This window comes from Rhincodon typus, chromosome 37, assembly GCF_021869965.1.
Source record: "Rhincodon typus isolate 14 chromosome 37, sRhiTyp1.1, whole genome shotgun sequence".
In the NCBI taxonomy this organism is placed as follows: Eukaryota; Metazoa; Chordata; class Chondrichthyes; order Orectolobiformes; family Rhincodontidae; genus Rhincodon; species Rhincodon typus.
Window position 1 is genome coordinate 1,295,011 of NC_063368.1, and position 16,186 is coordinate 1,311,196.

The 16,186-nt window shown below is 44.6% G+C and overlaps 1 protein-coding gene across 3 annotated transcripts in view; it reads left to right on the plus strand.

Moving 5' to 3' along the window:
* Window positions 1-16,186, plus strand: part of LOC109923498 (TGF-beta activated kinase 1/MAP3K7 binding protein 1) — a 137,806-nt gene that overhangs the window by 37,302 nt on the left and 84,318 nt on the right. For 2 of the 3 annotated variants that reach the window (XM_048617314.1, XM_048617315.1), the window contains 2 exons: window positions 488-710; window positions 1,115-1,277. In XM_048617314.1, coding sequence (XP_048473271.1) covers window positions 488-710; window positions 1,115-1,277 — 386 coding nt within the window. Of the gene's footprint in view, window positions 1-487; window positions 711-1,114; window positions 1,278-7,511; window positions 9,174-16,186 lie in introns of those variants that run through there. The other variant, XM_048617318.1, reaches the window with a different exon arrangement.

Genomic DNA, 16,186 nt, shown 5'->3' on the forward strand with positions numbered 1-16,186 from the left:
CCACTCCTAGTCCGACCTGCACATAGTCCCCACCCAGCTCAACACACCCTTCTGCACTCAGCGCCTCTTCTTCCCCGCACCACTCGGCACCCCTTCTCCCCACCCCCATTCTCCCCACCCTATCTCCCCCAATAATCTCACTCAAACTCCACCTAGGCCCCACCTCACACTCATATTCACATTCCTAACCCCCCAAACTCTGGCTGCGCCCCACAACCTCACTCTGTGGCCCTGGCAATCACTATCGGGCTCCGCACATTGCTCTCTGGCCCCCACACCCTCCGTGTTCTGGTCCCATTCCCTCGTTCTCTGGCCTCGCCCTTTCACATTCTATTCTGCCACTTGTGCTCTGGCCCCGCCCCTCAGTCTCTGATCTGCTCCAACCTCTCTCTCCCTCTCTCTGACTTGCCCCTCCCCTTCCTTCCTCACCAAGTGGAGTGTTTTGCATCCTGTTTTACTGATAAGCTCCTGCTCTGGCCCTGTGCAGGAGATTGCTGCAATGGTGGCGACAGAGTTTGCCCTGCAGAGCTCATTGGACGCTGTGGCCCAGGCTGTGGTTGACCGTGTTCGACGGATACATCGTGACACTTTTGTCAGTAGAGGTGAAAGGTCAAAGTTCTGTGACAAACACGAGGACATGACCCTCCTGATACGAAACTTCAACTACCCTCTTGGGGAGATGAGCCAATCATCCATGAGCCCTGCACAAGGTAGGGAACACCATATTGACAGAGCAGCCCATATGAAACCACTAACTTTGTCTCTTGTCCTGATTCTGCGGGTTTAACAGAGCGAGAGGCAGAGGCCCTGAGTTTTGGGTTGGTTCTTTGCAGGACATACAGGATTACATCAATGAGCAAGAGCTAGAAAACGGATGAATCTCTGTTCTGTGAAACATGACCAAATTTATTTTCATAGATTGGACTTATACTTCTAGATGGGTGTTTGTGTCTCCACGGGAGCGGTAGAGGGTTGGGGTCAGACAGTTTTGGATGGGTGGGTAGTGCTGACATGTGTGAGAACAAGCTGAGTGCAGTCAAGGGTGTTTGTGTGTCCATTGATATTACTGTGTATTTATCTCAGTCTCTGAGTGGTTTGTCTTGCCTCTTCCCAGGGGGTCGAATCTATCCAGTCTCTGTTCCTTACACTAGCACACAGGGAACTCTGGGAAAAACCAGTGTCACACTCTCCCTAGTGATGCCATCGCAGAATCAGATGATGAATGGTAACCATAGCAGCTCGACGGGAGATGAGACAACACCCACACTCACCAACAGGTAAGTGCAGCCAGCAGAAGTTGCCACTGAGTAGGGGGGAAGGGGGTGCTTTTGGTGCCAATCGGTGGAGGATGGGGCATATCGTAGAAAATGGACACCATTTCCTTTTTGTAACTGAGTTGCTCACCTATTTCTGGTGTGTATTGGTCTAGCCCTTGTCCAGAGTATCTAGCACAACCTGCTCCACACTTTGTCTGGGGCATGTTGTGGTGACTGTTCAGCTGCATTTATTGGTACTGCAATCTAGGCTGCCCGAAGACCATCTCCTTCTTCAGAGTCCTCCCAGGCCTAACAGACTACCTGGGAGAACTAGGGTTACCTCTTGATGCATCCTCTTTGGGAGGTAAATGGCCACATGTAACTGCTCACCAGCTCACCCAGCAGTGGGTGAGGGGGCTTAGACAAATGAGATAGGGGTGATCTGGAGTAGGGGGAGTAGCAAAGGGAAGTGAGGAGATGTGGGGTGTTTAAGAGGGCATGAGGCAGTGAGGGTAGAAGGTCGGGGAGGGAATCAGTGGTTATGTCATAACATCATAAAAGAGAGGTCAGCGGAACTTTGTGTATAGTGGTAGATGAGAGGTTGCCCTGTATCTGTTCAGTGTCGGGAGCTACAATGTAAAGGTTCATGCCTTTCACACTTGGTGCTCCATACTTGAGGGTGGGGGCAGCTGGGGGCCAGTTCTCCATAACCAAAGGGAGGGGAATGTATCAGTGCTGGGCTGGGTGACCGTAAGTGGGCTGCCTAGTCCTGGATAGTGTCGAGCTGTTTCCATTTCATTATTGAACAAAAACATGTTTTGTTAAAGCTTTTCATTTTGCACACGTCAGGACGTGGCGGCACGGTGGCTCAGTGGTTAGCACTGCTGCCTCACAGCACCAGGGACCCAGGTTCGATTCTAGTCTGTGTGGAGTTTGCACATTCTCCCTGTGTCTGCGTGGGTTTCCTCCAGGTGCTCCGGTTTTCTCCCACAATCCAAAAAAAATGTGCAGGCTAGGTGGATTGGCCATGCTAAATTGCCCATAGTGTTCAGGGATGTGTAGATTAGGTGGATTATAGGGGTATGTGTCTGGGTGGGATGCTCCAAGGGTCGGTGTGGACTTGTTGGGCCGAAGGGCCTGTTTCCACACTAAGGAAAAAAAAATGGACACTTCACTAGAAATACCAGAGTAAAGGAGGGGGGGGAACATATATATTGAGAAGAGAGTGCAGATTGATTAGGAAAGTGGACTTGGTTTCAGTCTGGAGAATGCTTCAGTTAGATGATGATTGATCATTAACTGCTAGATTTTGTTTAAATTTTAAACCGAATTGATTGACTCTGGTCCTGGAATTGCCCTCAGAAATTAATCAGCAAATAGCTGTCAACTATTTTGTTGAGTTGAAACAGGCACTGTGCACATTCGTGTTCTTTCTGTCTGCAGAAACCAGGGCCCTATGTCACAAAATATGAAGCTTCCAGTACATGCAAGTGCCCCATACAGAGAGCCTGACTGACAATCGTAAATTAATAAACCACATTAGTCATTTGTATAATGGGTAGAACAACTTTTTGATATTTCTGTTTGTACCATCATCAAAAGAAACTTTGGCAGATTTGTCAAATACTATTTCCCATTCACAAATCCATGCAGACTATGCCCAGTCACATCATTATTTTCCAAGCCTTCCTTTATTTCATCCTTTATAATAGATTCATTCCTTATTTTCTCTTTATCTTTCCCTCCCTTTCTAAATAATGGGGTAACATTTACTACCTTGCAAAGTACAGGGACCGTTCCAGAAGCTACAATATTTTGGAATATGATGCATCCAGCATCTCCGTACTTTTATCTTTTAAAATTCTGAGATATAGAATAGCAGGTCTTGGTGATACACCAACCTTCAGTCCCATTCGTTTCTCTAATCTAACTCCTTAATAATGCTTATTTCCTTCAATTCCTCAATCTCCTTGGGAGGTTTATTATATCAAAGTTTTTGAGAAGATTTGTAGCTTGGGTTGTGGATGAGGTTGTAGACTTGCTCACCGAGCTGGTGTGTTTGATTGCAGACATTTCATCACCTTGCTAGGTAACATCGTCAGTGCACCTCTGGTGAAGCATTGGTGTTCTGTCCTGCTTGTTATTTATATGCCTCAGTTTGCTGGTGTGGTTGGCATCGCTTCCAGTTCTGTTTTTCAGTGGTTTGAACTGGACCCAATATACAATGTGTTTGTTGATGGAATTCTGGTTGGAATGCCAGGCCTCCAGGAATTCCCTGGCTTGTGCTAATGTGGATGTGTTGTTCCAGTCAAATGAGTGCTCAAAGCAGAACAGGAGCACTTAATAGAGTTTTTAAAAGGAATGGATATCCAAAAAGCCAATCTGTTGTTACCTCCTTGACAGACCACAGCAAGAAGACACAACACGGCTAGACACACCAGTCACCCTAGATGACCACAAGACTACTCAGACCCCTAGGTATCAGGGTAGCCCACAAACCAACAACCACCTTACAACAGGTACTGATGAACGTAAAGGATCCTATACCCGCCACCAACAAAACCAACGTAATACACAAAATACCATGCGAGGACTGTGAGAAACATTATGTGGGTGAAACTGGAAGAAAACTGACAAAAGGATACACGAACACTAACTAGCCACCAAGAGACATGACCAATTCTCACTGGTCTCAATACACACTGACAAAAAGAACACAAATTCGACTGGGACAACACATCCATAATAGCGCAAGCCAAATAGAGACATGCCAGGGAATTCCTGGAAGCCTGGCATTCCAACCGGAACTCCATTAGCAAACACACTAAACTGGACCTGATGTACAAACCACTGAAAAACCGAACCAAAATGATGCCAACCACCCCAGCAAACTGAGGCATTTCAATAACAAGGGGACAGAACACTAACGCCTCAGTAGGGGCGCACTGACGATGTTACCTAGCAGGGTGATGAAACGTCTGTAATCAAACACACCAGCTCGGTGAGCAAGTCTGAAACCTCAGGTTTCTTGTATCTTCCTCAGTAAAGACAAACACGAGGTGATAATTTGGTTTCTCTGCCATTTACCTATTCTCCATTATAAATTCTCTTGACACTGACTGCAATCGACCCACATTTGTCTTAGCCAAATGTTTCTACATACTTATAGTAGCTGTTAACAGTCCATTTTCTTTTTAAATTATTTGCATTCATGTTCTGTTCTCCCTTTTCTTTATCACATTTTTGGTCCCCTTTTCCTATATTCCAAAATCCTCCAAATCCTCTAATTCACTCCTATTACTGGCAACTTATTTCACCATTTCTTTTGATCATGTGCAATCCTTCACTTCCTTTTATAGTCCTGGTTGACTGACCTTTTTAGGTCACTTTTTGCTTTGAGTGAATTTACAATTGTTGTTAGTATCAGTGCGGACCACGCAACCTCAGGCAGTTCATTCACCTCCTGTAGGATGTGCTGAAGCTGTTCCGTAACATCCTTGACCCTGCTGCACCAGAGAAGCCACATGCAGTGTAGAAACACCTGTCTGATAAGGTAGACAGAAAGGACAATTTTCCCCTTGTTGGAAGGGTCAGTGACCAGACGCCATAGAATTAAAGTAAGGGTCAGGAGATTTAGAGGGCGTATGAGGAAAGGATTTGTCTGCCAGAGGATGGTGGGAATCTGCAACTCACTGCCTTTAAGGACGATACAGGCAGAAACCCTCATAACATTTAAGAAGTATGTGCACTTGTGATGCCAAGGCATACGAGGCAATGAGCCAAGGGCTGGAAAAATGAGATTAGAATAGTCAGGTAGTTGTTTTTGCAGAGCATGGATACAATGGGCCATAGGGCCTTTTACTGTGCTGTAGATCTCTATGACTATGACTGTATCTGATTAGCAAGCAGTATCAAATCTGCAGCCTCACGCACTGCCTGCCTAGTTCCGTAAGACTGTCTATTTGTCAGTCATCCATTTCCTCTCTGCCTGGCCACTCCTTAAGCATACCACCCGTGAATTCCTCTGCTTCACAGATGCACAGCAGTGATTTCTAATTTTCAAGTTCTGAAACCCAGATCTTAAGCTTTTGCAACCAGTGAATTTTTCTGCAGATGTTTGTCTGGGACATTTGTTGGATATGCCCCTGCATTCCCACATGTCACAGGGTGTACATTTCACTTGGCTAAGCTGACTGCCATATTGTAATTTTAAAAACTACCTTTTACAATTAGAATAAGTTGAATAACTTAACAGTTACTCACCAAACAGCTTCTTCTGCAGCTCTGTGTACAGAACTAAACTCCTCCTGGCTTTCTTTTTCCTCTTGTGCAAGATTTCAACTTGCATTCTGTTGGAGGATGACAAAATTAGAAAAAGAAAGGAGCACCTTTCTGTGCTCCTCAGAAATTAGAGTTGTGAATGCAGCCCAGTCCATCATGCAAACCAGCCTTCCTTCCATTGACTCTGTCTATACTTACCGCTGTCTCAGGAAAGCGGAGAACGTAATCAAAGACCCCACTCACCCCAGTTATACACTTTTCCACCCTGTTCCATCAGGCAGAAGGTACAAAAATTTGAAAACATACGAACCGATTCAAGAACAGCTTTTTCTCTGCTGTTATCAGACTTATGAACGAATTTCTTAATATATTAGCGTTGATCTTTCTCTGCACCTCTGTAGCTGTAACACTATATTTTGCATTCCGTTCTATTACTTTGATGTACTTATTAGGCATGATTTGCCTGGATAGCACACAAAACAATAGTTTTCACTGTATCTCAGTACATGTGACAATAATAAATGAAATCAAGTCACTGAGCTCCTTTTACTCACCGAACTCTCAGGTATACACTATCTCTTCCAGTTGCACTCCATGATAACTGCACTGTGACATTCATTACATGTACCACTGAAATTTAGGTGAATGATATTTCTGGCAGTTACAGACCTAGATTAGACTAGTTACTTAAATTACTGGAGAGCAGTTCATTAAATTAAATGCTTAACTGCAAACGTCAGGACTAAGATTTAAAGAAGTTTTTATTAACCCTCAAGTTTCACTCCCTTACCAAATGTTTGTGTTTGCCTTCTGCTTTAGCTGCACTCCTTTATTACTGTCCAGCCCAGTCAGCAGTGGTGTCTGCCAACCAGAGTACATTCTGTGCGCTTATAACCCTTGATGCCTCTCCCAAGGAGGAATGCTGGGCTGTCAGTGGCAGGCGAGAAGTCACCAGCACAAAGTGAATGCTTTGTTCCATCTTTTGCCGTGAGACTTTATGGGGTCCAGAATAGATCCTCCGGACTCCCAAAGCAACTTGCTCTTGTCCGAATGTCACTGTGCCACCATGTTTGTAGGTCTGCCCTGCCGATGGGTCAGGACATAGCCAGTGATGGTGATAGTTGTGTCTGGAACATTGTAATGTATGACTGGATGAGTATGACCGTCAGGCTGTTGCTTGACTCGTCCATGGGACAGCTCTCCCAATCTTAGCACTTGTTCCCAACTGTTAGTCAGGGGAACTTTGGCGGCTTGACTGGGCCTTTGTCAGGCCCAGATGTGATGCCAGGGGATCATTTGGTTCATATGCTTTTATGTAGTAGTTTGATATAACTGTGTGGCTTACTGGACAATTTCAAAGGACAGTTAAGAGTCAATCATGTTGCTGTGGTATAGAGTCACATGTGGACCAAACCAGATAAGGATGGCAGATTTCCTTCCCTAAAGGACATTAGTGAACCAGACAGGTTTTTCTTGCAATCTGATCACCATTATTGTCATAACTTTTTATTCCACATTTAATTACTCAGTTGAATTTAAGTTGTCTAGTGCATTAGGGTTTAATCACCCATTCTGCACATTCCTCCTCCAGTAACTTAGCCACTGTGCTTGTACTTCCTGGGCAACTGAAGTTTACAAGATTGGGCCCAGGGTTGAAATTTCCAAATCCTGGGATGTACTATAGAACCCGGATTGTTCTCCATTGAGCAGAGAAGGCTGAGAGGTGATTTGGAAGTGTCTGAAATCATAAAGAATGATGAAAGCTGGTGCAATAGCAGCTTTCAGAAGGAAAATGGATGAATACTTGAAGGAGGAAAATTGTTAAAACATATAGGGAAATGAAGTAATTAAAAAGGTCTACTAAATGACCTGAATCTTTGCTGTATTGTTCGGATACTACAGGCTCCATTCAAAGTGTAGGAAGGTAACTAATCCTGCAAAACACACATTGATAAACTTGTGCTTTCTTTACAGTCAAAGTCCAACTGCAACGCTGCAGTCGACTAACACACACACACACAGCAGCAGCTCCAGCTCGGGTGATGGGCACAGCCACCTGTTTCATCGTCACCGACTCCCTCAGACCCTGCAACCTGACCAGGATGGTCGTGTCGAGCCATATGTTGACTTCCTGGAGTTCTACCGCCTCTGGACCATGGACCACTGTGAGCAGACGGTGGCTGGAGGCCAGTAAGAGAGTGCTCAGCACTGCCTCTGGTCACGGCTAGAGCTGCTGGGAGAGTCTGGGTTGTGCTTCCAGAAAAGCCCACACCTTGAGCTCCCAGTGATGAGTCAGAGCTTAATGGCAGCTAAAGTTTCCTTGTGATCTTGTTTCTCAAGGACATTGTTACAAACCTCTGAGAAATTCAGAGTTGGAGAATGAGTAAGTCAATCCCTTGATTGCTGACTGACCCCTAATAATTGAGAGCTTGCGAGTTCAGTGCCGGTGCTGTACTCACGGAGAGGAATCCATAAACATCAAGATCTTGGAATGAGAGACTTTGAGTGATACTTTCCCATAGACTCTGGGGCTACAGGTGGTGCTGTATGTCAGGGAGCCCTGCCATCTTGGCACCTGAGATTCTTCAGAAGGATTCTATGCATCTTACATAGCAGCCTTAACCCCTGACCCATCTGAGAAACACCCAGCTCAACGTGCTGGCCCTCCTGTTCATTCCAAGTGCCAGCAAGGTAAGCAGCTCTCAGCCCTGAGCCGCACTGACTGGCTCCACGCTGAGTTTGCCAGGGTCACTGGTTAGGGCACTAACGTTGGACTCCGTGCCCTGTGGGTAGAGAGAAAGTGTCATATCAAGATCGGACCAGCTTCAGCCATGATGCCCTCCACAGTCCAATAGTGTATCCACCATCACCAGATGGCTGTGACCTGAAAGAGATGCTCCGTTCTGTAGACAAGGGGGTAGAGCGGGGTGGTGGTGGAATGGGGAGGAGGGTGCAGGGAGGGTGGAGGGCTGTGATGGCCCTGAAGGGACACTATTACAAAAACAGCTATTCTACCAGATTGGCCAGATTTTTTTTGAGATCTTTCTTGAGAGGAATGTACTACCCCAGTCTGTTCTGAATGACAAAATTGGCAAGTTGAAAGTCTTCAGTTTTCCTATAGTGTGTTCAGCTTGGTTGGACCTGTCTGAAACTCTATTTCCCATTAGTTCTGGCTGTTATTTTGGAATACCTTCTGCTATTGTCCATTGACTTGAAAGGTTTTTCTGTCTCTGATCTTTCCTGAAGTTTTTTGCATTTTCTGAAGTTTCTCCACGTCTGCCCTTTCTTTCTTCTGAGCCAATGTGGCTTGTGTTTTCTGTTTATCAATTCCATTGACTGATCCATTTCCAATCACTTTTATTTGATTTTCTTCTGAGCATGTTTTTATGTTGTGTTTTCTGCATTTAAAGATGTTCTTTTCCTGTTTTAAAAAAAAACCTTCTGCGATTTATTAGCTTCTGTTTCCTCATTTTGTTGGCTTTTCTTCATTTATCAAACTTCCTGTTCTTAGGGTTTCTTCCCCCCGCCGACTCCTTCATCAATTAAACTTCAACGATCTGTAAATTATTTATAAATTGTATCTGTACATACTCTGCACAGGCAGTCTGTTCTCTAAATAAACCAGAACTCAATCTGCGGGAGGACAATCTGTTGTGTAAACTCATTCTCAATCTGCTGTCTCCACAAACACACTTTGACACACAGTTTCGAGGTGATCATTAAACTGGAGTAGACAAGCCAATGAGCAACTAGGCACCAGCTGTTACTGCCCTTTACTTTATATTCATGGAGCTGAGGGTAGTAAAGGCTCACGGTTAATAGCTACAACTTGGATCCTTTGGAATAGTGTTAGGCTGGGCAGTCATTTCAATTTATGTAGGGCTGGAGTCATAGACCCGCTGGGGCAAGGGAGGGACTGGAGTCATATAGACCTGAGTGGTTGTTGAAAAAGCAGAAATTGCTGGAAATACTTGGCAGGTCACACAGCCTCCGCAGGGAGAGGGAGTCTGTTCACTTTTTAGGTTCATAACCCTTCATCTGAGAGACCTTGGAGTGCAGGTTCATAGTTCCTTGAAAGTGGAGTCACGGGTAGATAGGATAGTAAAGAAGGTGTTTGGTGTGCTTGCCTTTACTGGTCAGAGCATTGAGTATAGGAGTTGGGAGGTCATGTTGTGGCTGTACAGGACACTGGTTCAGCCACTTTTGGAATATGTGTGTAATTCTGGTCTCCCTGCTATCGGAAGGATGTTGTGAAACTTGAGATGGCTCAGGAAAGATCTACAAGGATGTTGCCAGGGTTGGAAGGTTTGAGCTATAGGGAGAGGCTGAATAAACTGGTGCTATTTTCCCTGGAATGACAGAGGCTGAGAAGTGACATAGAAGTTTATAAAATCAAGAGAGGCACGGATAGGGTAAAGCTCTTTTCCTGGGGTGGGGGAGTCCAAAACTAGAGGGCATAGGCTTAAGGTGAAAGGAGAAAAGGTTTAAAAGGGACCTAAGGGGCAACTTTTTCATGCAGTGGGTGATGTAAGTATGGAATAGCCTGCCAGAGGAAGTGGTGGAGGCTGGTACAATTACATTTAAAAGGCATCTGAATAGGTATGTGAATAGGAAGAGTTTAGAGGGATATGGGCCAAATACTGGCAAATGGGACTAGATTTATCTAGGATGTCTGGTTGACATGGGCAAGTTGAACTGACGGGTCTGTTTCTGTGCTGTACATCTCTATGACATGAGTGATGTTACAGATATAAATAGTCTTGAGCAAAGGGGTATGCATGAGTAAAACGAAGGAAGATCCATGTTCAGGTGAATGGCAGGAGAGATATTGAATCATTTATTTTTACACCACAGAAGGAAGCCACTCGGCCTATCATGTCTGTGCCAGTCAAGAAAGATCTGACTGCGTTATTTTTATTTTTCAGCTCTTGGTTTTAAGCTTTGGACACAATGGCAACACAAGTCAATATCTAAATACTACTTAAATGCTTCTGAAGTTTCTGATTCATTCACCCCTTCAAGCAGTGAGTTCCAGTCTCCCACTACCCTGAGGGTGAGAGACATTGTCCTCAGCTCTGCTCAGCCTTCTACCTCTCACTGTAAATCTATGCCTGCAGTGCACGTGCACATGCACATGCATATGCATACACACAGTTGAACCCTCTGCAAATGGAAAAATTGTCTTCCTATCTATGACCGCAGAATCTCATACACGGTATTCGGTCCGCTCTCAACCTTCACCACAAGAAGGAAAACAGTCCCAGCCTATCTGACCTTTCCTCATAGCTCAAGCCCTCCAGCCCAGTTTCTGACTGAACCAGCCTTTCAGGCAGTGAGTTCCAGACACCCACAACCCTCTGAGTGAAATAAATGTCGTCAGCTCTCCTCTTAGCTTGAATAAGGAACAAGAGGAGGCCACTCAGCCTTTCGTACCTGTTGCACCATTCAATAAGATCATGGGTGATCTGCAACATCCTTCTGTCTCTTTCATTAAGCCTATTTGCCTACTCATAGAAAGAAGTGTCTTCTCTCACCCTATTCGTCCCTTCATACTCTTATACACCTCGATCAGGTCCCCTCTGAATTCGCTGCTCCGAGGAAAACCATTCCAGCCTACCCAGGCCCTCCACCCCAGTCAGCATCCAGTTAAATCTCCTCTTTGGTACAGTGTGGTGACCAGAACAGCATGCAGTAGACTAGTGTAGCCTAACCAGCAGTGTACACAGTTCCAACGTAATGTTCCTGCTCTTGTATTCCATGCCTCGGCTAATAAAGATAAATGTTCCATGCACCTCTCTTACCACCTTATTTAGCTCCCAGCTACCTTCAAGGATCTGTGGATATGCATACCAAGATCCCTTTCATCTTTCATACTTTCCAGGGTACAACCATTCATAGTGCAAACCTTTGCCTTGATAGCCCTCCCCAACTTCAAAAACAAAAACAGAAGTTGCTGGAAAAGCTCAGCAGGTCTGGCAGCATCTGTGAAGAAAAATCAGAGTTAACCTTTCAAGTCCGGGACCCTTCCTCAGAAACCCCCTAGCCCTCCCCAAGCTCAGGTTCATTACCTCCCACTTTTCTGGATTGAATTCCATTTGTCATTGCTCTGTCTAGTTGACCAGCCCATTAATACCATCCAGCAGATTACAGCTGTCCTTCTTAGTTTTTACCACCCAGCCAATTATCGTGATCATCATGATCGTACCCCGTACAGAAGCCTCAACCTTCAAAGAGAATAGAAAGGTGGCAAGAAAAGAAACAAAAAGAAAGGATGTCCCAAGAGCAGGTCTGCTGAGAGCTGGGAAACTAAAACTGAAGCAAGGAAAGGAAACAAAATGGGGGCAGGGCTTGCAATTGGAATCTGTTGATCTGTATTGCAGTTTTTAAGTATCTGGTCAATACCTGTCCTCCAGCTTACGTTGAGCCTTGATGGACAGTGCAATACTCAGTCTGAAGGAACTACTGAAGAGTTCTAGGCTTTTCTGTTTATTTTTCTGATTTCTAGCATCTGCAAGTTTCCTACTTTTTACTCCGAGCATGAGAGGGACCATAAAGTCATTGAGATGTACATCTTGGAAACAGACCCTTCGGTTGATCTTGTCCATGCCAATGAGATATCCTAAATAAATCTAGTACCGTTTGACAGTATTTAGCCCATATCTCTCTCAACGCTTCCTATTCGTGTACCCATCCAGATGCATTTTAAATGTTGTGTTCGTACCAGCCTCCACCACTTCCTCTGACAGCTCATTCCGTAAACACACCACCTCTGCGTGAAAAAGTTGCCCCTCAGGTCTCTTTTTAAATCTCCCCTCTCACCTTAAACTTATACCCTCTAGTTTTGGACTCTCCTACTCTGGAGAAAAGACCTTGACTATTCATCCTAACCATGCCTCTCATGATCTTTTAAACTTCTATAAGGTCACTCCTCAGCCTCTGATGCTCCAGGGAAAATAGCCCCAGCTTATTCAGCCTCTCCCTATAGCTCAAACCCTCCAAACCTAGCAACATTCTTGTAAATCTTTTCTAAACCCTTTCAAGTTTCACACCATCTTTCCTATAGCAGGGAGACCAGAATTGGACACAGTGTTCCAGAAGTGGCCTAACCAATGTCCTGTACTGCCTCAACATGACCTCCCAACTCTTATACTCAATGCACTGACCAATAAAGGCAAGCATACCAAATGCCGCCTTCATTACCCTGTCGACCTGCGACTCCACTTTCAAGGAACTATGAATATACATTCTAAAGTCTCTTTGTTCAGCAACACTCCCCAGGATCTCACTATTAAGTATATAAGTCATAGAGTCCTACAGCATGGAGACAGGCCCTTTGACCCAAACCGGTCCATGCTGACCAAAATGTCTGTCCATGCTAACCCCATTTCCCTGCAGTTAGCCTGTATCCTTCTAAACCTTTCCTATCCATGTATTCGTCCAAATGCCTTTTAAATGTTATTAATGTACCTGCCTCAACCACTTCCACTGGCAGCTCATTCCATGTGTGTACCACCCTCTGTGTTTAAAAAAAAAAAAAAAAAAAAAAATTGCCCCTGAGGTTCCCGTGTATTCTTTCCCCTCTTATCTTAAACTGATGCCCTCTAGTCCTTGATTCCCCAACACTGGGACAAAGACTGAGTGCATTCAGACAATCCATGCCTGTTGTGATCTTATACACTTCTATAAGATCCTCCCTCAGTCTCCCACATACTAAAGAAAAAAGTCCTAGCTTGTCCAACCTCTCCCTATAACTCAGTCCCTTGAGTTCTGGCAACATCCTTGTAAGTTTCTTCTGCACTCTTTCCTGTTTAATAACATCCTTCCTATAGCAAGGTGACCAACACCGAACACATTTATTCCAAGTGCAGCCTTACCGACGTCCTGTAAAACTTCCCAACCTCAATGCCCTGACTGATGAAGGCCAATGTGCCAAAAGCTTTCTTCACCGCCCTGTCTACCTGGGACTCCACTTTCGGGGAACCGTGCACCTGAACTCCAAGATCCCTCTGTTCCACTACACTCCTTAAGGCCTTACCATTCACCATGAAGCTCCTACCTTGATTTGACTCTCCAAAATGCAACACTTCACACATCTAAAACTCCACTTGCCATTTCTTGGCCCACTTCCCCAGCTGATCAAGATTCCGCTGCAATTTCTGATAACCTTCCTCACTGTCCACAATACCATTTATTTTAATGTCATCCGCAAACTTACTAATCATGCCTTGTACATTCTCGCACAAATCGTTGATATAGATAATGAACAGCAATGGTCCCAGCACTGACACTCAGGCACACCAGTAGTCACAGGCCTCCAGTCCAACAAGCATCCTTCCACTACTACTCTCTGCTTCCTATCTGAAGAAGGGTCTAGACCCGAAATATCAGCTTTCCTACTCCTCTGATGCTGCTTGGCCCGCTGTGTTCATCCAGCGCTACACCTTGTTATCTCAATTGTGTATCCAATTTGCCAACTCTCCCTGAATTCCATGTGATCTAACCTTTGATAGCAGCCTACCATGTGGAACCTTATCAAAGGCCTTACTGAAATCCATATAGACTACATCTATTGCCCTGCCCTCATCAACCTTCCTGGTCACTTCATTAAAGAATGCCCATTCATGAAGCCATGCTAACTACTTCTAATAAAATCCTGTCTGAATGCATGTATGTATATCTTATCCCTCAGAATTTCCTCAAGTAGTTTACCTACCACAGACGTTAAGCTTACTGGTATATAATTCCCAAGGTTTTCTTTGCAGCCCTTCTTGAATATAGGCACAACATTCGCTACCCTCCAGTCTTGTGGGACCTCACCCGTGGCTAATGATGATGCAAATATATCAGCCAGGGCCCCCGCAATTTCTTCTCTAGCCTCTTGCAGGATTCTTGGCTATATCCGATCAGAACCAGGGGATTTATACACCTTCATATATTCTAATACTTCCAACACCACCTCTACTGTGATATGAACTGTGCCCAAGATATCGCCACTAACTTCCCCAAGTGTTCATGTCTTTCTCCACGGTAGACACAGAGGAGAAATATTCATTGAGGACTTCTCCCATCTCTTGCATTTCCACACATACATGTCCACTTTGGTCCTCAAGGGGTCCTATTCTGTCTCTAGTTCTTCTTTTTCCTTCAATATATTTAAAGAATCTCTTTGGATTCACCTTAATCTTCTCAGCTAAAGCTATCTCATGCCCTCTTTTTGCCCTCTTGATTTCCTTCTTCAGTAAACTCCTGTATCCCCTATATACCTCCAGGGATTCCCTTTATCCCAGCTGCCTGTTCCTGCTCTGATTTGCCCTCCCAAAATGTAGCATCTCTCAGTTATATCGATTAAACTCCATCTGCCACTCCGAGTCACAGTCATGCTAAAATCAGTCCAAAAGCAAAGTAAGAGTAGACCATTCAGCCCATCAAGCCAGCTCCACCAGTCATCAAAATCATTGGTGATCTGATTGTGCCCTTAACTCCACTTCCTGTCTGCCCCAGACTCCTTTCCTGACCAACAATCTGTGTACCTCAGCCTTGAATATATTTAGTAACTCAACTTCCTCTCTGCGGCTGGGAATGTCAGGATTAACAAACCCCCAAGGAAATTCCTCCTCATTTTGATATTAATTGAGAGACTCCTTATTTTGGAGCCATTCCCCCACAACAGGAACATCTTTTCAGCATCTATCCTTCAAGCCCCCTCAAAATCTCATTTCAACATAAATCTTACAACCTCTCTTTTCCCTAAGGAGAAATGGCTGTTTATCATTCTAGATGTCACCTGACAACATTGATCTTGTTAGAGGTCGGGGAGTGAAGGGTGGTGGTGAGGTTTCAGGCCTCGCCATGAACGGGGATAACAGAGCAGCCTCTTTGCTGTCACTGACATCCATTTCGTCACCCTCCAAAGAAGGGGAAGATACCATGGTTGCCTCAACCATCTGATTTTTAAGTCGTCACAAAACACCTGCATCCCAGGAATCGGCCGAGTGAACAGTCTCTGAATTGTTTTCAAGGAATGTATGTGCCTTAGTTAAGAAGTGGAGTGAAACAGTGTACTGTATTCCAGGTTCAGTTTCACCTCAGACTTGTGCAGTTATAGCGCAACTTCCCGACTTTTATTGGCTTTACCGTAAAGGCCAATATTCCATTTAGTTTCCAAATTACTTGCTGTCTCACTTTTTGAGATTCATGTATTAGGATACCGCTATACTGCAGCATTTTGCAACCTCTCATTACTTAAATAGCATCCTGCTTTTCTGTTCCTCTGCAAAAGTGACCAAGTTTATCAGAACTCTGTTTCCTGCTGGTCAGCCAATCCTCTGTTCTTACTAACATATCACTCCCAATATCTTGAGTTATTGTGCAGTATCTTTTTGTGTGCAACATATCAAATGTCTTTGGAAATCCCAGTGCATTACAACCTCAGTTTCCCCAATTCTTACCCTATTTACAGCTGATTTCCCCATCCTACTTTCAAACAATTGCCCATTCTCTATCTTGTGTACAGCCAATTCCCCACCATTGACTCGGACAATGCAGAAGAAGCCTTTCAGCATATTGAGCCTCAGCTGCCAAAACTACACTAAACTACACCAGTCCCACTTTGAGACATAGGCCCATAGTCTTGAATTTTATGACATTTA